Below are 24,886 nucleotides of genomic sequence, written 5' to 3'. Positions count from 1 at the left end.
CTTCCTGCCACAGGCTTGTAAAGTGCACACTCCCTATGCCAGTCCCCTAGGGAAGGAACATACATCATATATGTACACACAAGCACTTTGACTCATGTATATGCATGTTTAGGCGTTACCTGAACTGCACCATGTATGTAAACTGGCATTACATTGACCTAGAGGTTGGACTCTGAGATTAACCCCAGACATTAAGACTTAGATCACTAGTGGAAATCACCCCCAGGCACAAAGTGCTGTGAGCAGAGGGCAGGTAAACCTCCGTCAATGAGAAAACAGCGTCTCCTAGTGGCAGATTATTCAAGAAACTCAGAAATGGAGGCCACAAACATTTCTCTGAAAATACAGCCACAGAATCACTTGTTTCAGTATCAAGAAAAAAATTCTTATACGAATAAGTATCAGTAGCCTAAATTCAATGTTGCTGGACAAAACTCTTGCCTTTCCCTTATTTCATTTTTATTAACCTTGTATTTATTCTTAAATTCAATCAAATGATCACTACACATTTTTAGGCAATCAGTAGCTCAAAAGGAAACAGGTAATCTAGAGAAGGAAAGAGAACTTTAAAAACTCTGTGTAAACTCAGATGGATTTGTAATCCTGAAAAGGGATGTTAAAATAAGCAGCAAGATAAAGCAAGCAGCTCACATAAAACTTAGGATCATATAAAATCTACAAGAAAAGCTGGAAGATAAAGGCAAAGCAATCATCCAGATTATAGAATAAAACTCATAAAAAATAAAACTAAAGAAAAAGCAGCAATCAGGGAGTTCCAAGGCTTAACAAAATTAGAATTTTGGAAAACATAAAACATGGTGGAGGAAATCATTAAAAAATAATCAAAGATTCTATCACTGAAATCAGTAAGACACTTGCCTTCAGGTTGAAGGCACTTTTCCTCTTGTTTTTTAAATGATAAATGGGATCGAAGCCCAAGAGTCCAGTTTGCTTGCGTAGATTGATTCATGCCTCTGCCTGGCAGCTCAGGAACCCTCCAGGGAAGGAAGACACCCATCATCCCGGAGGCAGGAGGGTTCAAACTATAACCACGAATCAATGCCAGCCCAATAAAACAAGGAGTCTCGGTGGAAGTTAAAGTATTTATTGATGTGTTTAAACTCTGTACATTCTCCACAGATCGGATTAAGGAGTTTGTAGGTGAAGTTTACCTGTGCATAGTGGGAAGAGACATGGGTAGGGTGAAAGGGGAGGAAGAAAATAACAGGCAAAGGGAAATAGAAAAAAATACACCATAGGTTACCAGAACCTTGAAAATAAAAAAGAAAAAGCTGTGAGCATCAACATCAACTATACAAGCATTACTAAGACTCATGTAAAGAGAACAAAATCTTCAAAGCTTTCCACAGTGTCTACAGATCATTTAATGTACAACTTGGAATAAACTCCTTCCACCCAAAGCACACCTCCCATGTTCTCTCCTGGGCCACTGGCCGCCTCTGCCATAGTCTCTGCGTGAACAGTACGGAGGCTGGGGGTGGGAACAGGGGCAGAGAAGTCAAGGTACAGTGTGGGTGCACAGCCAGGGTCAGTGCCTTTGCGGGGAAATGTCAAAGAAGGAAAGACAGCACACGTGGACATTACTTTACTTGGACAGGAGGTGAGCAGTAAGAAGCCACAGTTAGTGTCAACAGCAGACGGTGGAAGTAAGTCATCTACAAACTACGGGCTAACTTCTGTGGAAGAACTGGATTCAGAAGGAAACAGTGGCGATGCCCTAATCTGTATACACTAGGCTCACTAAAAGATGCTGGAACTCAAATGCTTTTAACCTCCTTGGTGACAGGACTCATGTGGAGATACCAAGGTACCCAGCAGTGGGGACACCAGACTTCCAAGAAACTGGTCCTTTGTAGTAATTTTGAGAGGATATAATGATGTGCTTCAAATGGCCAATTACAGTTCCCTATATCATCTAGTTTCTCAGCAACTTTCTGAAAGCTCATTTAAAAGGGAATACTGCCTTTTTAAAAAAAAATAAAAACCAGGACAGTGAATGAGCCTTGAAGAGTTGATTTATACAATGCAACTGGAATGAACGGCCTGCATATACAGTCTATCATTGAAAAATCAACATTTTTTGTTGATATAGAGAGCATGTGTGAGATAATACAGTAGAAGGGGGACTTCTGATTAATTAAAAAAAAACTACATCAGTCAAATATCTGCAATAGATCATTTTCTCATTTCATTTAAGGTTTATATATCATATATTGTTATATTAACATTTTCTCACCCATTTAAAAGAATGGAAATTACGATTCTACAGTAGTACTTTATAGTCTTAATGATCCACGAGGTCTGAAGGTAAGATGAAATCCTCTGGAAATAACTGTTGGTCAGTAGTTGATCCAAAATGCTGGACCTCTTCTGGCCCACCTGCATCCCCCACTCCAAGCGGGGCCGCGCCACGCACTTTCTCCCACTTAAATCTGCATCTGCTCCAGGTATTTGTAGGTTGGGTTTTCGTAACCATGGTTCTGCATCTTGTTCAGGTGACGCTCTTCAGGGGTGAGCATAGGGTCAACCTGGAGGAACAAACAGTGAGGATTGCTGTGACACACCGTGGCAGAACCGCCCAAGGCATCACAGACCTGAGCTGTGCGCTGTGCAAGCCCCTGGGGACCAAGATCCACCCAGGGTCCAGCTTTCATTGGACAGACCAAACAAGAGCTGGTGGTGAGGACACAGGAGGAGGAGAGATAAGAAAAGAGGGCCAAAGAGGCAATGCTGCTGAAAGCTAGTGTCCTAAAAACTTTCAAAGTGCAGAGAACAGTGAACTGATTTCCTAGCAACACAGTGACAACCAAGACTCAACTCACTCACTACCTAGAACAGCCTCGGGGAGCTATCCCTGTAAGGTAAGGAGTGGAACCAGATGAACTCTAGGGTGTTTTCCAGCTCTGAAATCCTACACCTACATCAGCGTCCAACAGGAGATGAAACCAAATAAGACACGCATTTGAACTAATTTTCAGACCATATCATATTCCTTATTATATTCACTCCCTAGAATCAAGAAGCTCTGAACATTCCCACCACCCACCAAAATAAAAGTGGTAAGCAGTTCTAATTACCAGTCAGAAAACAGAATGGGAACAGCCTGTTCTGGTTCTTTGAAAATACGCTTCATTCTTAAATACAGCTGACCCAAGAACATGGTGCCCTCTGAGTATGTGGATTTTTTCATAAATACATTAGGAAATTTTTTGGAAATTTACAATAATTTGAAAAAACTCGCAGATGAACTGCACAGGCTGGAAATGTTGAAAAAATTTAAGGTGTATCATGAATGCATACACACTACAGAAATCTGTTAGAGAAAGTTAAGACTTGTCAAAACTTATGCACACAGACCACAGTGCTATTCGGAGTCGAGAGAAACGTAAACATATGTAAAGATGCAGTATTAAATCCTACTCGCACAAAGTTAGCTGCAGGACACACTGTACTACCGCAAGTTTCGGAGCCGCCTCCTGCCGCAATTGCAGGGAGCCTCACGTACTGCCAGTATCCACATGGGGCTCACCACCTCCATGTGACCAGTTGGTCTCCCCAGTAAGCTGGGTATCAAAGTAAAAAGTGATCTGTTTCAGTTCTTACATTCTTCATCGTCTTTACTGCAATACTGTAAACCTGGAATGATACCGTGGAACCCATATGAAGTACCAATGGTGATGCTGGAACTGCTCCCAGGAAGCAGGAAAAAGTCATGACTTTACAGAAAAAAGTTTGTACCATCACTAACTGCCCACCATCAACATAAATGAATCCAGCATAAGGACCATTATTTTAGAAAAAGAAAAGCAAATTCATGAAACCATCACTGCTGCTATGCGAGCAGGTGCAAAAACCTTGCACCTTTTGCATAATAGCTTTCTATCTTGTATTAAAAATGCAGTTTTTATGTGTGTGCAGGAATTCTGTAAGAAAGGCATACCTACAGACTTGGATATAATTTGAGAAAATGCAAGGTCATTATATGACAATAAAACAAAAGGTGAAGAATCTAAAGCTGGAGAATTTAACACCAGCAAAGCATGGTTTGATAATTTTAGAAAGGTTTGGCTTAAAAATAACAGATAACAAACAGGAGGAATGGCTTCTGCTGACCAGGAGGCAGCAGATGAGTTCCCCGGTGCCATTAAGAAGACCACGGACAAGGACTATCGGCCTTATCAGGCTTTTAATGCAGATGGAAGTTTTTTCTCCAGGGAAAAAAAAAATGCCACAAAGGACATTTATTAGTAAAGAAGATAAGCAAGCATCAGAATTTGCGGCAGGAAGGGATAGGCTAACGCTGCCATTTAGTGCAGCTTATGGGTTTATGATCAGGACCCTTACTGATAAAGCTGCTACCCCCGAGCCTCAAAGGGAAAAGACCAACACCAGCTGCCAGTCTTTCGGTTATAAAACAAGAAGGCCTGGACAAGAACCCTTTTCCTGGCTTGGTCCCACAGATGCTGTGTCCCTGAAGTCAGGAAGTACCTTGCCAGTAAGGGGCTGCCTTTTAAACTTCTTTTGATATTGGACAATGCCCCTGGCCATCCGAAACCCCTTGACCTCAACACCAAAGGTTTTTCAACACAAAGCTGTTGAAGTGTCTAACTGCCCCCAAATACAATGTCTCTAATTTAGCCTCTAGATCAGGGGGTCACAGGGGCCTTGCAGACTCATTACACACTGTGCTCTATGGAAAGGACTGTCACCGCTGTGGAAGAGAACCCCGAGAGAGAACGTCATGGAAGCCGAGAAGGATTCGGCCGTGGAGATGCCGTCACTGTTAGAGAAAAGGCCGTGAAAGCCATCAGGCCCCAAACCACAAATTCCTGCTGGAGAAAACTGTCCAGACGCTGGATGTGACTCGCAGGATTTACAGCAGAGCCAACCAAGGAAACCATGAAGATTTTCTGAGTATGGAAAAAAAGTTGTGGAGTGATGGGTTTCGAGATACAGGTATTGGAAAAATTCAAGAGCTAACAGACACCAGTCCAGAGGAATTAACAGGAGAGTCTTGAAGGAGGTGAGAGCTTCTGAACCAGTGCCGGATGATGAGGAAGAGGACAGGAGAGGCAGAGCCAGAGAACAGACTGATGCCAGACACTCTGGCAGAGGGTGCCGAGTGCTCAAGGCTGCTTTGACTTCCTTTACAATGTGGACTCTTCTATGACTGGGCACTGAAACCAAAGCAACGGTGGAAGATGGATCGGTACCATATGGAAACGTTTTTAGAGAAATGAAAAGGCAAAATGTCAGACAGACGTATTTCCATCAGGTTACAGTGAGCATGCCCACCTGACCTTCCACCCGAGACACCACGACCAAGCCCTTCTCTGCCTGCTCACAGTGAAGGAGAGAGGAAGACCTCCGGAAGGACCTGTGATCTGCCTCCATGCGACGAACAGTAAATAATCACCATGCCATATGGTCAATAAACTCATCTGTGGTGTATGAATGTCTCCATGTGAAAATCTAGTAACAGCCCAGCAAAGACCGTGGGAGACATTTGTGTGTCATCGTCATCACCACCTAAGTATTCATTGTGTAAAACACTGTGGGTAACACTCGCAGAAGTGGACAGCTATTGTTATGTAAGTGTAAGGTGAATGATATTTAATGTAAAATTAATAATGTGCTAGCTTTCTGTTTTACAATTTTGCTCTCAAACAATTACATTTCCATACAGCCCGCCTCTCATAATTAGAAAATTTTATAACCATGCACAGGCTAGATCACCATGAAGCAATCATACTGTTACTTCTTCACTATCAATGCATGACCATTATACCTACAAATAAATATGAATTTCTTCTTCACATTATATTTTCATTTTTTGACATCTAGTGATAGTAATATGCATAACATCTACAGTAGGCTATGAGTAGGCTACCAGTAGGCTACTGGTAGTTACGTTTTTTGGGAGTCAAACATTATACATAGATTCTCGACTGCACAGGGGGCTGGCACCCCAACCCTCAATTGTTCAGGGGTCAGCTGTATCTAACATACCTCATAAAAGGAAACAATCTGAGAAAGCAGTTTTTACCCTCTGTGGCATAACATGTTCTGATTTCCTCACATTCACAAAGTTCAAATTAATATTAAAAGCTGGCAACAGCCCTTTGTGATAGGATTACCACAATTTACTTTAGTTGGGGCTGACTTCCAAAATATGACCTAATAATCCAAGGAGTAATTTAACTGATGTGCAGTACCCAAGAAGTGAAGACGTTTGCCCAACACGCACAGAGCACATCTGTGCTGGCTCAGAGCCTCCCCGGAAGGGGCCCGCCTCTCACCTCCACGATCCCATGGCTGATGGTGCCATACTGCCTCTTCCTCAGCATCACCAGGCTGATGACTATGACAGTAGCGATGGCCACTGCAATGACCAGCAGGCCGATGAGGGCACTGCTGCTCAGGCTGAAGTCCTCCCGCAATGGCCCCACGGGTTCCTAAAATCACAAAGCAGACGGGCACCGGGTCTCAGCGAGCAAGTGCACAGTGTGAAAAACGGCCTCGAGGGAGCTTCTTAGATCCTGCTTTCTAGGCACCCATCCACAGAAAGAAACCCCCACTTTTTCCAATCTCCTTGGAGATTCTAATTTTAGCTCTTATCCGAAAGAATGGACACATGGCAGTAAGGGGCCTGTGGTAACTTAAGACATAGGCGATCTCTCCCATTTCTTCCTGGAACTGAGAGGGTGGGAGAGACTGACACGAAACCCAGCATTAGGGTCTGGAGCTGAACACATACCGGCTCCTCCTCGAGGCCTCCGACTCTCTCGGCGTTGAAGATCATTTCCTTAACATCCAGAGTCTCATCAATGACCTGAAACAGAATGAAAATCAACAACTGGGTGGAAGGGGAAACAGTATCAATAAAATGGCTTCTTTCAGGCTCAATTTACTCTTTGGTGGAGGGAAACAGACACCTGGTGGGCACCCGGTAGCCAATCAGGTCTGTCACATTCTTGGAAATCCACACACCAAGATTATCAGAGTGAGAAATGGTTGCAGAGCAGTTGGTCCTTTAAGGGCATCAACCTGCACTTCCCTTTAGGTTACTACCGTAGAGACAGATTTCAGGACAGATTACTAAGAAGCCACATTTAAATATCACAGTGAGGATAACCCACAAACATCAGTAATAGTAGGTATAAACCTAAGGCTGCATGAGAACCAAACCTGAATGTTCCACTTTCAAGTTCAATCTCTGCTCACTTGAAAATGGCCTTTCGTATTTTATTCCTATCTTTAGTTGCAAATATATTTTCCCACTTTATAGCAAGAGATGAGCTGCTACTGAAAAATAGTTCTTCCTTCCCTCTCAGACCCAGTGCTACGCAACCAGCAGATCTGTGAAGTAGCAGGAGCCCACCCATCTCCCACCACACAGAAATGAACACGTGGAGGTTCATCCGGTAAGCATCTAAAGCAATGCCACTAAGTTGTTCTCGGAATTAAAAAAGGGCAGGCAGAAGAGGAAATGGCTCACCATATTTTCATCCACTTTATTCTTACTGTTAATCACTTTTTCCTCAGCACCTATCAGTCTTCCATCCTGCTCTCCCACCACTCCAGATCCTGTGTGGAGAGAAAACAGCTGAGATTCCAGGATGGGCTGGCATCATGCCACTGTCACAGAGGCAGAAACTCCCTCCTGAGGGCCAGGAGCCCTCACTCAATGCCTCCCCCTGCTCCTCAATATGCCCCTTTGTTCCCATTTTGGAGGATGAACTGTGCTCCATAAGAATGAATGATACAGACATTTTTCAGAGGACCAATGAGTATAGTGAAGGACAGAAGAGTGCCTACTTGTATCCAACTTGGAAAAATGGAATGCAAGTCTACAGAAGAGAGTGTTTACTGTAAGATAAACAGAAGCTGAATCCAAAGGCATCCTAGCCCAGAAAACGTGCAATACCGTGTGGTATTCCCCAGCACCCCACAGCCCACTCCCTGAGCACCCCCGGTTCCCTTGGAATGGTAAAACTGTCATGGCAGCAAAAGATTCCCACATTTGCCTCAAGCATCATAATTTATTCCACAAGCAATTCTAGCCAAAACACCTTCCCTGACCTCAAACCCTTCCTGTCTGCAGAAGATTCAAGCTGCAGCTCCTCTTGGGAGACAGTCCCAGGTTACCACACTTGAAACCACTGTTTACAATTACTGATTCTCTTCTGTTTCCCACTAGGCTGTAATCCTCTCTGGGCCTAGATCACTGATGGTCACGTCTTCAATGTTAAGTAGAGAAATGAACAAGGAAGTACTCCACAGACAGGGAGAATCTAAAACCAGAATGGGAGGTGCTTTTCTGTACCAGAGCAGGAACTCTCCTCTTGCCAACAAGCCAGCATCACTTTGCACAGCACTCCAAGCGACAGCACCCAAAGGTGCAGCGGGACTGCACTCAGCACAGTCCCGCAGCATGGAGAAGAGAGAAGCAGTCCTCTTTATTTGTAGCTCCAAGAAGCATGCGTTTCCAGCTACCCTGAGTTTCTTAATAATAACACATACAGTTCTATACAGATGTCCATGACTTGAGCTTTTTCTAAATCAACCTGACAGCACACTTGGCATTCTAAGGACCACCTGCAAGTGAGTAAGATTCAGATGAGAATACTTGAAAGCACTGCCGTCCTGGGCCCGCCAGAGCGCAGACCCTGATAGGAGGCCCCGGCACGGCAAAGCTTTCCAGCTCACAACTAGGCTTGTTCTTGACGTGCAGCAATTAGTAACACTGCCGCAGGCACTGAGCTTGAAGGCCAGCTGATGCATTAACTCATTAGATTGCAGTCACAAATGACACATTTTTTCCCTAAAACTTTCATTTTAAAGTATTTCACATCTTGACTCTAGGGGAAGTTAAAACAGGATTGGCTTTTGTAGTCTCAAAATGGCAATGAAGCAGCAATGCTACACTCCTGACTATTTGAGAAAGAGGAGTATGGAAGGTGGTGCCTCAGCAAGAATGCTGATGGTCAAGCCTAATAAAGTCTAATTCTGAGCTCCTTGCAGTCACTTTCTCTCACTCTCTCCTCCTCAGAATTTTAATGGTCACAGGGCACGATCCTCTTTGAAAAATAGTATGACACTGAACCTACTAGCCTCAAGTCCAGACTTTTCTAGTATTTTTTTGGTGGTATAACCCACATATTTCTTAAAACACTGACCAAAACCCCATTGGTTTTATAGAATGTGTAAACAAGTAACTTTAAGAGAGCAAAAGCTTCAATTAGTCCAATGGGCAAAAGCCAGTTAAACTTCTAGAAAATTCATCTTTAGTGATAAATATCTAAGAGGTGCTAGTCAGAGGAATATTAACAGTGATCTCCAAGAAAAGACACATCCAGGTAACCAAATATTTACATGTGGCTTTTAGAAGATTCAGATGGCACTCATGTTCTGAGAAAAAGCAGCTGCACAACCACAGTGGTCCACCCGGTCCCACCACGTGGCTCATCCACAGTCCACGTGTCCAGGCTGAAGAGTGGGCTCACGAAACGCACACTAACAACATGAAACACTTGAACTTACTCACAATGACTCTAGGACTGTGGTCTACCCCGCAGCCTGGGGACATTCGGTAACATTTTACAAACAGAACAGCCTGTGCTTTGAAGACAGACAGAGCTGAGTTCAAATCCTTATTCCTCAATTTTTTAAACTCATGACTTTGAGCAAATCATGTCACCTCTGAGGCTTCTTCAGTTACGTTATCAACAATGAGGGAACATCCTCCCTATAGGTGTGTTAGCAGATCAACCAAGTGTGCACAGCACTCAGCATCACGTTTACATAACACATTAGCCTCTCCTGAAAACTGGAGGCTCATTTGCCATGTCCTGCAGGGTCTGCCAGCATCTAATGTGAGGGATGCTTTTATCTGGGGACATGAGACAACTGGCAATGGACAGCTGGGCACAGACAAAGGGAACCACTAAAAGGGGGAAAGATATAAATGGGAGCAACAGAGGAAAAACGGGCAAGAGAATGTCTCTTCACCTGACCATAAATTAAGTGTATTTTAATTATACTAGCAATTCACAACCAACCTGTTTAAATTGGATATACATTTAAAAGTCTACCTAGATTAAAAGGCTTTACAGAAAAAAAAATCTATTTTGGTTACTCTGTATTCTCTGGACAGCCAGAAGGAAGCTTATGATGGCCACCTTACAACCACCACCAGTGACCCAGGACGCCAGGGGCTGCAGGGAGGGCCATGCTGGCTCCACTCACAGCCGCGTCTGAAGAAATGAGGTGGAAAAACATCAGGTGATGGTATGAAACAGAAAAGGAAACTTCTGACACACTGGGGAAGTGGAAAGGAATGAAGGTCTTAAAGGGAGCATCTGTGACAAACCAACCTTTCTTCACTGGGTGGTACAACTCCGGCGGAGTGTCTGCCAGAAAGGAGAACAACAAAAACAAAACAGCACAAAGGAGATTAAGAAAGAAAATGCCTTCTTTCAAAATTCCTATCTTAGAATTTCTTCATCATGTGAACAAAAAGTATTCTTCCTTAAAAACCATGCCTGAAATATCCTCTGAATAAAACAGCAGTGAGATTCACAGCAAACGGCTGGGAGGTAGGATAGAAAAAAGTAGGCCTGTCTTGGGTATTTTGGGAGAGACCCGAATTATTTAGCTTAGCCCACAAAGTCATTTTTCTTAGAAAATAACAAAAATAGAGTTGGTATTGATTGTGATTTTCTGACAGAGATGTCCCCATTCAGGTGTGTCCAAGATGCCCCCACCCGAAATGAGCTGAGTCGGCATGGCCCCTGAGAGCCCCCAGGGGAGGCTGGGATTGTAAGAGCAGGTTTTAGGAATGCGATGGCACCTCTTCATTTATCTGGCTGCTTGCTCAGGTCCTTATTATTGGAAGGTCGCCTGCACTGAGCTGGCACCTCTGAGATAACTAGAAGACTTCTGCTCAGGGCCGAGGGCTGGGCTGGATCCCTCCACCGGCGCCTTCCTCAGGCCCCCGTGCCAGCCTGACTCCACCTGGGCAGAGGTAAGTGGCTGCGCCCGGACTGCGGGGCCTGGGGAGCTGGGGTTCAGATTCTTACTCCGGCATAAGCTATGTGACCCTGGGCAGATACTTAACTTCCTCAAACCTTGGAATCCTGAAACGGGGACACCCCCGGTACCTACCTGGGGTCACTCTGAGGACTGACCATGAGCACCCGCGCACAGTGCATGCTTGGCTCAAGCTGGCCGATGAGGGCTTTATAGCTGTAGCCTCTATTTTTATCACCAGCAATAGCAGCAGACAAATAAACAGAAACTGATTCCACATCCTGGCCTCAGGGCATCAGTCTCAGCAGCTTGTTTATTTCTGGTGAGACCCACAGCTTTCAGAGACCCTGAGGCATCAAGACCCAGGCAGGGACAGCAGAAAGCACGGCTGACTGCGCATGAGAGGGACAGAGCTTCTCACCCCCACCATTGCCCCACCTCACCTCTGGAGCCTCTCCACTCATCACCTACCTCCCCAGACTGTTAGGAACAGACAGTGACACACGTGAAGCGTGACCTGAACTGCAGCTCACTTCCACGTGTGCACATCACAGGCACTGGAGGCAGCTGGCCAGGAAAAGCAGTGGGTGTTAAGCAAACCATGTATAAAGTGGGAGCACCACTCCACCCTCGTGGTGATGCTGAAGGCAGCCAGCCTGGAGCCTGCGGTAGGCGGGCTCAGTGAACCGCCTCCCTGCCCTGCCTGACTTCCACCGGGGCAGCTTCACAGCCCAGCTTCCGAAGCTAGTTTCGGTTTTCTGACCCCCGCCCGCCCAACAGCAGAGCCGCCAACCATACACACCTTCGCTCTCAGGCAGGACCTGGAAGGGGTGGAAGGGGAGGAACGGCGGGATCTCGTCGCTCTCTTCAGAGCTCACCCGGACGTCCACGGGCGTCTCCGAGATGGAGGCTGTGAACTGCTCCATGTCCGCACGCTGCTCCTGAAGGAGCTCGTCTGTCACAGGCAGACATGCAGGGAACCAGGTTTTAGGAGGGTGCGATGAGCGGAGGGGAGCCCAGGGGACACCCCCTCCTACCAATGCCGCCCCCGGTCTGCGCCCAGCAGGACCCCTGCACTGGGCACCGCCTCATCGCCGAGCTGTTCAGTACCATCCACAGATCGTGATGCACAAGCCTGTCTTGTCCCTATCGCCCTGCACCCGGCTTGTCGAAGAGCCTACCCACGCCCAGACTCGATGTCTGATGACAGCTTCTAGTCTCCCATGTGTGCAGGGGATGCCACCTCAGCAGAGCTGGCGCCTCACATCTGGGTGTTATCCCGAAGGAGAAGCTGCTCCTTCCCTGGCCTCCCGCGCCGGCCCATCAGCACAGCCTGCTCAGCCCCCACCCCCACCCCCACCCCCTCCAGCACCGCGCCGCTACCAGCACCTCTCTCCTGGATTCTCCTCTCCTGCATGCTGAAACTCGCTTCCCAGCTGGTGTTCAATTTTAATCAATTCTCAATTCTCCGCAAACAGTCAAAGAATTATTTTAAAAACTCATGCTCTTTTTAAAGCATAATCCAGATCTTGCCACTCCCTAGTTTAATACCCTCTAACAGCCTTCCATTACATTAGAATAAAATCCAAACTCCTTGATTTTCCTAAAATTTCTTAACATATTGGCCTCTGCCTACTTCTGTGGCCTCATTTCTCCCTTGCTACATTCTAGCCACACTGTCTACTCAAATGGGCCCACTTGATTTAGATCACGGGCCTCAGCAGCACTCATTTCCTCTGCGGACAATGCTGTTTCCCCCGTGCAGTCTTTGCATGGACGGCTCCTTCTCGTCACTCAGATCTCAGGTTACTGTCCCTGAGACAGTGTCCCTGACAGCTCAGCCTCTCCCCAGTGCCACCTCAGCTCCACCTGCCTGCATGACACTCACCACCATCTGATACTTATTTTCCTGTCTGTTTCCCCTACTATAGTGTCACCTCCAGGAGATACTGGCTACTTGTGCACCATTTATTCTATGACACAGTAGACAAAATAAATATTTGTCAAATAAACAAAGAAGATGAAGACCAGGAGAGGGAGAGAAAGTGAGAAGATGCATAAAATAGCTGTGTTGAAATACATCAGCAGTTAAGGGGATACCATAAGAGGAGGCTCCCCCAGCCACCTTGCAATTTCACACCCTAGATTTTCTTCCGGTAACAGAGTGAAGGTCAGTGAAATTCAAGGCCCTGTGGCTCGCGGCCAGTACACCTGTCCTGGGTTTCTCCTTGAGCTTGCCATGTAAGCGCCAGTGAATTCTGACTTCTGAGGCCACGCTAATGCCCTGCTTCCTGGCCTTAGCTGTCCCTGTTTCTCTAATCTTGCTCTGCTGTCACTTCTGGGCTTCAGGACAGTCCCCCCTGACCACAATACACACACAGTTGGCACCCACCGATTTCTTCTTGGATTTCTTGGGCTACATAAGGTACTTTGTAAAGCAGAGAGAGGCTTTGGTTCCGTCTTTCTTCAATCACATGGAGATGTGTCATCACCTGAAAATGCAATACGGTAGAGAGGCTTTGTCACCAAGACAGCTGGGCCTGGAGGGTACCTGCAGACAGGACATCGGCACCCACTTCCATACAGATCAGCTACAAGGCTGTCTTCTCCACAGAGTCCAGCAAGGCAACTGCTCAGAAGGAATGCACTAATCCCCACGCCAAAGTCACTGGCCACTGAAGTACAGGGGTTCCCATTATGTGTCGGGGATATGTCCCAAGAACCCCCAGTGGACGCCTGAAATCACAGATAGTACCAAACCCTTAGATTCTGTTGTTTCCTGTATACATACCTGTGGATGAAGTTTAATTTGTAATTGGGCACACTGAGAGATTAATGACAACCAGTAACAGAATAATTATAACAATATACTATAATAAATGTTATGTGAATATGGTCTCTCAAAACTTTATTGTGCTGTGTTCCCCTTCTTCTGATGATGTGAGATGGTAAAATGCCTACACGATGAGATGCAGAGATGGGGATGACGTGCTCTGTGACACAGCATTTGGCTACGACTGATCCGAGTGTCAGGAGGAGGCTCTACTTCCAGACGGCGTGAAGGGGAACCACAGGTATGAGGGGGCTGCTGTGTGCTGGAAGTTCAGACTCCCACCCTCTGGCACCGATCTGGGAATTTACCTGCAGAGAGTGCTTTGAACTTTCACAAGCCAGTTACTGACTTAATTTTCATATGAGGCACTTAACTGTACTGAGTTAAAAAGAACCCTAATTTGTACAATGCCAGATACTCAGTAAGGTTTCTCTGGCTGAAACAGTAAAAGAGTCAACATTCACAACTGACCAGATTAGATGGGGGTAAAGAGAGAATGAAATCACTAGCTAAAAAGTAGATTTTGGGGGAGAGGGGGCCATTCATGGACGTTGCTCAGTTGCTTGAAATGATTATTATGGTAAGTAAGTGAACTAGTTTACTCCTATTAACTAAATTAGCTATTCCTTCAAAAATTTGCACTCAGGTATAAAAATAAACCTGATTTTTAAGGAGTGATAAAGGAAGACTTATCTGCCATCTGTTTTCCATAGCTGTTCTGAATACAAAAGTTCCAGGTTGCTCTTTACAAAAAAAAGGATAAAAAGCCATAAAACTGGTCATTTTCTTTTAGAGCTTTTCAAGGAGGAAAGGAAAGGTGATGCGGGCTACCATTACCCAGCGCCACAGTGAGGCGTGTTGCTGTGCTACATAAACTAGCTACTCTAGAGGGTTATTCCTGCCCGGCTACACTTGCAGTTACTCACTTCTCCCTAAAGGGGGTGCTCTGAGCCAATGGATTGATTATGTGGCCTTGAAGCCATTAACATGGAGGGTCAAATGAGAAAAAAAAAAGTTAAATGGAAAGATGCTTTTATTGTAGATTGATGTCTCTCTGGCCTTTAAAAGCAAGGATGAAAGCAATTTAATTTTATATTTGCCAGTCTTTCAATCGAGGAAATTGATGAGAGAGCACATGAGTGAGTGCCTTAGAGACAAAATGCAAATGGCACCAGAAACACACCACCCAGACTCAGCATGTGTGGGCACTGCTGTACTTCCTATGAGCCAAGGAGCCATTTGCTGGAGGACCGTTCGCATACCCACAGGAAGACAAGAATGACAGGGTGGGCTCCTGGACATCAGGGTCTTCATACCTCTCAAACTCTTGAGCTACAGTCCGAAGGGGGAAGAGCCCCACATCACTCACATCCCAAACCAAATACACATGTTATAACAGGAGGAATATATTTACAGAGTTTAGATAACAGAATAGGGAACAGGCAAAAGGCTCATGTAATTTGGCAGTTAAATTTCACGAGAACTAAGGATGTAGAGCAGACATCCACAGCAATAATTTCACACAGTCAAGCTGGGGTTTTTGTAGAAGGGAGGGAGGGTTCTACTGCCCCTGCAATCTGCTATCTGCTGTGGCACCTTGATGGTGCTAGCAGGTAACTTCACTCCCAAGTTATTAATTTAACACACTGATCCAGGACTCACTTTTTCTTCTTCTTCCACTACCGTATAATACTACACAATAGTCTAGTTTTTCCACACAAAAAAAATTGATGAAAGATTACTTTAAAAAAATCAAGCACACCTGAAAAATCTAACTCTTGTCCATCCAGATACATGCATTGTTCCTTCTGGAAGCTTCTCTAGAGCATGGCCTTTTCTCCTTCTCTCCTACTCCACTTGGCTTTCAAGCAAAGCCTTGAACTCCACCCATCCCAGGTGCCTCCTAGTGGGTACCAGACCCAAACCCCTTCCCACATTGTTTCCATTTCCCAGAATGTCCAACCGATGAAGTGATCTCTGTAATGTTTAGGGACAATTATTCTTCATCACAGCCAATTAATTCTGTGCTTAATTGTGAGCTGCTCAAGGGTACATAAAGGATTTAATTTTGCATCGTCAAATGCTAATACAGTTTGGCATGTACATTGTAAGCATAAACTTTCAACAAATGGAGCCATCAAAGCTGTAAGATTCCTAGGACTTCTGGGCAGATTGCCTTACACTCATAATAGACTAGCGACAGGCTGAGCAGGGAGCAGTGCTGCTGAGTATATCCCCTGTATGCTGGGCACCCAATCAGCACAGCACTATATTTAAAATATGGGAGGAAGAATTTGCAAAAGCCAAGATATGAAATCAACCTAAGTGTCCATCAGTATATGAATGGATAAAGAAGATGTGGTAAATACACAAAATGGACTATTTTCAGCCATAAAAAGAAAAGAAATCCTGCCATTTGCAATAACATGGGTGGATCTAGAGGGTATTACTTCAGTGAAATAAGCCAGGAGGAGAAATAAAAATACCATATGATTTTCCTTATATGTGGAATATACAAACAAAATAAAACAAAACGAAATAAAACAGCAGCAGACTCACAGACACTGAGAAGTGACTGGTGGTTTCCAAGGGGGAGGGGTTGGGGCGGGGGAGAGGGGGAAAAGGAGCACAGTAATTTGCATCACATTGTAAGCTGGTCACGGGGATGGTGGTACAGCATGGAGGATATAAATCAATGATTCTGTAACATCTTTCTATGTTGATGGATGGTAACCGCACTAGAGGGGGTGAGAATTTAATAATATGGGTGACTGTCGAATCACTGTGCTGTACATTTGAGACCAATAAAAGATTGCGTATCAATATTCAATTTAAAAAAATGTATGGGAGAAAGAAGGTTAAGTTATGCCATGTCAAGGCTCTCCACGAAAACTAACAAGCTAACCTACTAATAGTATTTACTACAGTAATACTCAGATAATACTGGAGTAATACTCAGACTTCCTGGTTTAAAATGAAGCTAGCAGTTCAGTGGGTATGGCAGGTGAGGAGGATAAAGGGACCCAAGAATTCTCAATCATAATATAAGTTAGTCATGGGGATGGTATAACATCTTCCTTTGTTGACAGAATAGTAACCACACTAGAGGGGGTGAAGATTTAATAATATCAGTAACTGGTGAACCACTGTGTTGTGTATTTGAAACCAATATAAGATTGTATATCAATGACACTTTAGTTAAAACAGGAAGCCAGCAGTCTTACAGGCAAGTTCATTTCTACGAAGACAAGAGAACAAATCTCAAGTGAATATATGGACAATATTCCAATTAGAAAGATGGTCCAGAAACAAACCCTGTAAGATGACTGTAAAGAAAAGCTGCACCCAGCATGGGACAAACCCAGAAATGTAAACATGTCTGTCTGAACAGAAACTGTAACGTGCAAAATAAAGGGGACCAATTTTTAAGATCTGCTTGCTGTATCTGCCTAGAGAAAGATTTTAAATATTAATTCTAATGGTACCCTACATCAGAAATAAACTCAGATAAAGAACAATTTAGAAACTGACTCATCTCTTCAGAATAATCATGCATTCCTAAACCTTCAGAAACCATTTAAGCAGAAAGTACTTTTAACAAGTATAGAGAAGATATTTTTAAAATAGTACCTTTGCAAAGCAGCTCTTGTACCTAGTGACTTTGTAAACCAAAAATCATTTTCTAGGGACTAGTAACAGGCAAACAATCATGCTGTCCAGCCACTGGTCAGAGCAGTCTCTCCCCACAAGAAACAGTCCCCGAGCAATTGCTACTCTGCCTAGGGTACCTGGGATTTCATCTGAGCAGCCTTTTCTGGGTCGACAGCCAACACATGCTGGTAATGACGGATGGTATGCAGGCGGTCTTTGTTCTCAGCGCGGACATAACGCCGCAGGGCCTGCAGAATGCGATGAGGCTGCAGGAGAGAACAGTTGCTTCAATATCCAGAAATTATAAAGAATTGAAAATGGGCAGGAAAACAAAGCTTAAAAATCCTTAGAGAGGCATGAGAATGAAAGCTGTACTTAGAAAAGTTTAAATTTACCAGGTAACAAGAAGCTACCTTCTCAAGTACCAAAACTATAGGTTCCAGAATTTCTGGCCCACTATCCTCTTCCAGTGTGTCCTCTTTCTTGAGCTCAGCACCTGACAAATTTGTTACCAGTTAAGCAGTCCCTGTGTCACCCAGAAAACACTTTGCTTGCTTACTTAAGAAGGATACAAATATCCTGCTTTCCAATACTCCCCATCCCCCAAAAGCAAGGTAAGTGAGTTAGGGGTAAAAATGTTTGAGACCACTAGCCAAAGGATTTCAATATAAATTACTTAACCCTTCTCTTCATAATCTCCTTTAGAATTGGTTCAAAAGCCTTTGTCCACAGAAGGCATGTTTTTTTCTTTGAAAGGAAGGCTACTACAAAAATTCAATAATTGGATCACTACCAACCAATATCCTCACACTATGCTTTTCTGACGTGGGACACTTCCACAGCACAGGTGGCCCATGTGGGAGTAGAATAAAAATGCTCAGTTTACATGAGCAGACACTAGAACATGATACCTTTTCTTCCCTAGTCCTCTTTCCTTACCTCCAGCCTTGCCAGGACTTATCATAACAGTGTAATTTTTACCGACCTGTGTGACCTACAGTGGTTCTACTGTAGGGCAGGCAACACCGGGGACATAATTCATCAGTGACTCAGCTCTGCACACAACTCACCCGCGGCGGGTCAGACTGCAAGGCAGCCAGGTAGTTCTCCAGAGCCATACGGCGGCGGTCATTCAGCATGGCTTCTACTCGAGCCAGGTGGGTTTCCACCAGCTGCTGCTTCTCACTGGCTGCTTCCTTCTCTAAAGCCTTAACCATAGCTTGGAAGTGCTGAATGAAGAAAGCAGGAGCAACATTAATTCATGGCACCTGGAGGAAGTCTAAGCAAGAAACTTCAGAGACCCCAAAGCTGTGGTTCTCCTTGCCCCACGCCTGTGCAAGCTGGTCCCAGGTTGAGCGAGAAGGAAGGCAAGATCCAAGTGTACTTAATATCTGACTCCATCACTTCCTTATCTAATGAGAGCATGGTAAATCTGAGTGCGAGACAGACTCCTCAGCATTTTTGTCACTGGATACTAGTGCTGCAAGCCCAGTGCTTGGTTTCTCAAAGGCCTGGCCAGAAAGGGATGCTATCCTTTCCACACTGCAGCCAGGCACTCACTTCCAAAGCCTGAAACCACAGACCAACAGGAGAGATTTTTAAACATATTCCAGAAATGTAGTAGGTTATGTGGAGTCATTCACACCGAAGTCACGAAGGGCAAGTTATCTATAAGGTACCTGGCCAAGTTTAAAGGTATAGTTTAAGACTGTTGAATTAAACTTACCTCTACAGGGTATACAGACTATGTAGAAATTAACACTGCTAGATTTTCTAGGTGATCTGACAAGCAAAGGTGTTCCAAAAAAATACTAACATTATGAGAACAGACTTCAGCTAAACAAAACTGATTTAAAATGTAACCAGTTTTATGAAACCCAGATCAATCTGACCAATTACTTTCCCTGGTTCCTGGCAACATGCTCTTCTATACAAGGGGGTACAGTCCTTGGTAAGATTCTAAGATCACATTTTTACAAAGTTAGATATGAACTGGTACCAGAGAGTTAATATTGACTTTTGACTTTTCAGTAAGTCTGTAAAAAAGGAACTCAGTACTACTGAGAAACAAGTCACGGCCTAAGAATGAAGATGAGTGAGGCCTTCGGCCAGAAAACAGAATTAACAAGCACAGCCAAGCCTAGGTTATGGCCCGGCATGCGTTACGTGTGCTCAGATAGGGAGTCTGGGTTCTTCTACCATAGATAATTCTAGAGAACGCCAGTTGGGAGGTGAAAAACAAAAGCAGGCCTCAGCATATAAGCTCTCAACTAAAAGGAGACACGGAACTCTTAAATCCCTGGGAGTCTGGCTCTGCCCGTATTTCACAGGGTCAGGCTGAAACTGCGTCCCTGGAGAATGCTTCTTACCTGAATGAGGGTCTGCCTCTCTGCTTTGGGGAGGTTCTTTGCTTGAAGCTCAGCCTCTTCCCACTCCTTTTTTACCTAGAAGAAAGGTCAGGGCCACTATACCCAGAGAATAATCTCAGAAACAATTTCCTCATTCTCTAAAAATACTGCCAGGCCCTGGATCTAAGGTAAGAAACTGCAGAAGGAAATGGCATCATATGACCCCCCATGAGCTCAGAGCTGTTTTCGCTTATTTGCAGAACTACTGCCTCAAAAGGTCCTGGGCCTCAACCATTCCCCAAAGGAGCCTCAAGTCCACAACCAAGTTGTTTCAATACCTTGGGCAAGTTATTTAAGTCTCTGTGCCATAGTTAACTCACAAACAAAAGGTGGGCAGAGAAAGGCGGGCTAATAATACCTACTTCTTAGAGGTGAAGTGGACAGAACAGAGTAATGAGTATTTCCCAAGTAAAAGCCCAGCACAGGTGGTGTGTGGGATTTCAGGTGGTACTGAGACCTTGTAAGGAATTCCCTTTTCCATTTTCTTTCAATCCCTCTGAGTAAGTCTAGGGGCAATTGGCACTATGGAGCTCATGTTGCTCTAACACTATAACCTTTTCATGGAAAAGCAAACACCCCTGAGACTGGAACCTGCAGCAGGCAACTAGCTAGCTGGAGCCTATGAACACATGTTTGCTTTCATCTAATATATTTTTACAGTTGCCTTGTTCTAAGGGCAAATGATACTAGTTTTCCATTTACAACAGTGATATAAAGTTTCCTTCTTTAAAACAAAAAAAATTTTTTTAGAGCTAGTTAATGGCAAAGAAAAATAACGGGAACATAATGGTTACAGGAAGTACTCAGCAGAATCTGGAACGTGACATGCACTTAGAGTGATTACATTCTCGTGAAAATGGGGGTGGGAAGGGGAGGGAGGCCTGGTCACATCTAAAAGGTAGCCCCACTTACACTCTCACACCTCACCTGTCCTAACACAGGAAGCATGGCAATCAGGGGGAGATGGCACCCCCTTTTTTCAACTATGAAAACCATGTTACCCAATGCCCAGCCCAACACGAAAGCTGAGGCAAGTGCGAGGTTTACCCTGTCCATTCGGTTGCGGTGCCGGATTTCCAGCTGCTCCTTAGCCTTCTGGAAGCGTGCATGCTCGTTATCATCTGCAGAAGTCTCAAAATACACATCCACATCATTGGTTGGCAGAGGAGTTGGGGGAACTGAAACAAAAGACAAGAGGGGTTCCCTTTGGGGGTCAGGCCCTATGTAGACACTGCACTGTGCTCTAGGAAGGAACCATGCTCAGGAGCTGCAGAGAGGACCACGCTCAAAGGACAGGTGCTCCTGTCTGCCAAGATAACCACTTTGCTGGATTAGCACTCCGGCTGCCTTACATCACATCCAGCCACAGGCCAGTCAGAGCCCCCGGGAGCTTTGGCACCAGCAAGGCCTCCACTTAGCACTCCAGGGGCAGAAAAGGAAATTGCTTCTTCTAAACTTTCCCTAGTTCTTGAAACCTTGAAGTAGTGACTGTCACTGGCAGCGTCTGACCAGAAATGCAGGCAAAGTCAGGGCTGCAGAGGCCCTCACACAGTGACCACTTGGAAAGGAAGGGTAGTGCCCAGGTCTCCTCCTTGATTCTGGCTACTTTTAATCAAAACTGACTTTGGGGAACCAATTCAATGGAATGTTCTTTGCATACAGAGTGGGAAGGAATGTCCAAACCACTCTAGCTACCATTTTTTACATTTCAATTCCATTGAGGAACTGTTCCCTCCACATCCCACCCACCACCACCCCTCACTCACTGCCCCGCCATAACAAGACTAACAGAAATAACACTAAATCACTATATTTGACAAGGACAAAGTTGCTACGTGTGACAAGGAATTACCACAGAGTGTGAAGATACTTTGGGCTTTGCAATCCATGATACTCATGGGCCTTACCAGCCATCACCCCGAGAGCAAACCCATTAGAATCAACACTCCTCACTGGCAGTCTATCAACCCCAAGCAAGCAAGTATCTGCACAAGAGCTGAACCTCCTAACAGAAAAGACTGAGATGACAAATGCACTTAATAGTCAACATACTAAGAAATATCTATGGAAACTCTAATCAGTCCAATTCACTCATGATTTCCCAGGCTAGAGAGAAATTACATGTAAGTTGTCCACACACCTTACTAGGCCATGACATAATGTTAGAGCTAAGTAGACAGCAAATGCCAAAACTCAATGAATTTTAACTCAGAAACAAATTCACCTAATTTCCAGTATTGCATAACTTAATACAACATTACAGCAACTGTATAACTGACGAATGTAACTACAAATTAGTCAGCCACATCAATGTTTACCTGTCAGAGCATCTTTTATTTAGGTTTAAACCTAAAAGGTCAACTAAAATCTTGTCAAGAATATTTGGCTCCTACTTAGGTTTAAACAGGATCTTGACAGCCAGTTTTCAGATTAACTAAATTAGAATACATAGCTACACAAACCACACTGCCCATGACACTCAAAAGTTCAGTTGCGAGACTCGCAAGCACTGAAGTCCATCCATGCCAGCAAGCACGTCGCCGTCAGCAACACATGTCTGCAGCTTAAAGGCTTATGTGCTGGAGACAGTCTTTACGTCAGAATCACTGGGCTGGATATAGACAATACAGAACACAAGCTGCCTCCAACCCCTGGGAACAAAAGGGAAAAGGGCAGCAGGACTGGAGGTTTGGTTTTGAAGAGACAAGGGGCTGAGACCCAGAACTACATCCTTTTATCCACGCAGAAACGACCGACTCACAAAGCCAGCACATTTGCCCACCTCAGTCCCCTTCGGGGAGGGACACAAATCTGACCGCCTGAACAGTGATGCTTCTCGGCTTTCAAAGCACTCCAGCTGGGGACCCCAAAAGTCCATGAACACACTGGCACGTCCTCTACCATAAGTAAGAGCAAACTACAATTTTACAGACTGCAAACCCATTACTGCTCTAAAGAACTGCCATTCCATAGTAGCTTACAACACTATCTATCTGGCACCTTTGGGTAAAGATTGCAACCTCCATATTCAGCAATATCTTTATGACCCCTGATTCCTCAGGCTTAAACCCAGAACAGTGTTTTGTTGTCCCTTAGTTTAAGTAGTTTTACAAAGCAGGAAATGCCCAATAACTTGTCTGTCTACATCTTTCCTGAGTAAAAAGGTTTCTGCCCCCAAAGTTCCCTAAGGATTCATATTTTTTTTTTACCTTCTCAATCATTTCAAATAAAAATAGCTTCTCCACAGAGCAGCAGCTGGACTGGAAGTGCTAAAACTATACTATATTATATTAAGATTTAAAAAATCTTTGGCAAGAGATTAAAGAAGGAACATGAAGGTATTTGAATGAAACACCATCAGAAGCTACAGCCAAAACTCTTTAGACCAAATACCAGCACCTCATAACTCTAACGAATTACAGAATCAGGACCAAGTGAAAGATGGTCTAGCCTGAGGATTTCCCAAACACATGGGTTAGTACAAGGTAAGAGAAAGGAGGTTTTAAAAAAGGAAAAGGGGTAACCATGGAGAACAGCAAAACGTTTCCTCTCTATGTCTAAACCTATGTCTAAGTAAGTCCAATTCAGTCAAGCCACTGAATTTCCTTTGGGACCAAAGAACGTGCAGACTAAAGCCCTCTCACTTCCCTAAAGCTCTGAATGACCCGGTGCTGCTGAAATACTGGAGAAACAGTTACTTCCAGTTGGCTGCCAAGCTCGCTCCCTAGAGTGCACAAAGCAAGCTAGTCCAAAATTCGGGACTCCCAAAGTATCCCCACTGCTGCTTCTTTGGAGAGGAGGCGTCCCACTTAGCCAGCATGCATCAGAGAGGCTGGCGACAGAGTAGTTCAAAGACAAGAACGAGAGGCAAAGCCTGGAAACAGGTGTGGGCAGAACTCATAGCTTTCGCGTCTTTCTACTGGACACAACCAAGGCAAGGCTGCCTTCCCAAGCGACACAAAAGTGCTCTGGGAGCCGCGGACTACAAGGCAGGGGAGGAAGAACAGGCCCCTGGGCTTGCCCACTGTCCCAGGGAGGAGGCACAGCACCACCACCACTGCCACCACCAGGCCCATGGTGAGCAAGGGAGAGAGAACTGAGCTTACAACTACTCAGGGAGAGCAAAGCCAAGATCCAGGATGCACAAAGATGAGGGAAAACAACTGACAGCAAACACCCAAGTAGGCAGGGAGCACTACACAGATGCAGTCACAAGGACGGCCAGGAAGGAGACAGAACGCCGGACAGGACGGGGCAGCTGCACGGAGCCAGTGCGGCGGGACTTACTCATCGCTTTACACACAGCCATACAATAGTCCTCAGACTCAAAATTGTTCCTGTTGCCTCCGCAGCCGCCATATATAAAGCGCACACACTTTCCCTTGGAGAGGTCGAAGTACCAACGAGGCATCACAGCCCGGCAGGGCCCCGTCATCGCCTCCTGGGAGCAGACAGCTGTGTGGAAATGGTCAGACGTCAGCAGGACAGAGGGCAGCTCCAAATGCTTCCCAGGGCTACACACCAGCAAGAGGCAGAAGGAGCAGGTGGCCCTGGAGGCCGAGGCTGGACAGAACCTGCATGTCCTGGCCACCTGCCCCACCAGCTCAAGCCAGCCACTTCTACGGACGTGTTCACTTTCCATTCTGATGCAATGCAGACGTTATTAAGGACAGAAAATAGTGTTTTTTAGGCTGTCTCGAGTCTAGATTGATGTAGAAGTTGACATAGAGCCATTCCATACCTCACAGCTGTGAGCCTCACTTTCTGATGTGTTGAGTGAACATATTTGCCTGGTTTGCCTATCCTGCTGTTGTGCAGGTGACGAGGCTGACGGAGTGGTGACAACCATAGTGAACACTACTTCTGCAACTGAAGGATGAGGGAGCACTTTTATGTTCTCCAAGGTATGTCAGGAACTCCTAGACTCATTAAATAATGTCCC

At 45.0% G+C, this 24,886-nt stretch overlaps 1 protein-coding gene across 4 annotated transcripts in view; it reads right to left on the bottom strand.

Annotated features, from left to right (window-relative positions):
* Positions 1–1,089: 1,089 nt before the first annotated feature.
* APLP2 (amyloid beta precursor like protein 2) overlaps positions 1,090–24,886 on the bottom strand; it is an 84,572-nt gene continuing 60,775 nt past the window's right edge. The window contains exons 7-18 of one of the 4 annotated variants that reach the window (XM_036930342.2): positions 24,232–24,399; positions 20,992–21,122; positions 19,906–19,980; positions 18,607–18,765; positions 17,674–17,802; positions 13,445–13,544; positions 11,855–12,007; positions 10,398–10,433; positions 7,520–7,608; positions 6,779–6,853; positions 6,321–6,476; positions 1,090–2,549 (exon numbers count right to left, since the gene is read on the bottom strand). In XM_036930342.2, coding sequence (XP_036786237.2) covers positions 2,448–2,549; positions 6,321–6,476; positions 6,779–6,853; positions 7,520–7,608; positions 10,398–10,433; positions 11,855–12,007; positions 13,445–13,544; positions 17,674–17,802; positions 18,607–18,765; positions 19,906–19,980; positions 20,992–21,122; positions 24,232–24,399 — 1,373 coding nt within the window. In that variant the 3' untranslated portion in view covers positions 1,090–2,447. The remainder of the gene's footprint in view (positions 2,550–6,320; positions 6,477–6,778; positions 6,854–7,519; positions 7,609–10,397; positions 10,434–11,854; positions 12,008–13,444; positions 13,545–17,673; positions 17,803–18,606; positions 18,766–19,905; positions 19,981–20,991; positions 21,123–24,231; positions 24,400–24,886) is intronic. The other 3 variants (XM_036930345.2, XM_036930343.2, XM_036930346.2) reach the window with 3 other exon arrangements.

Source organism: Manis pentadactyla, chromosome 13 (assembly GCF_030020395.1).
Source record: "Manis pentadactyla isolate mManPen7 chromosome 13, mManPen7.hap1, whole genome shotgun sequence".
In the NCBI taxonomy this organism is placed as follows: domain Eukaryota; kingdom Metazoa; phylum Chordata; class Mammalia; order Pholidota; family Manidae; genus Manis; species Manis pentadactyla.
Note: the sequence above shows the minus strand (reverse complement) of the source record. Positions and strands in the feature narration are given on the sequence as shown.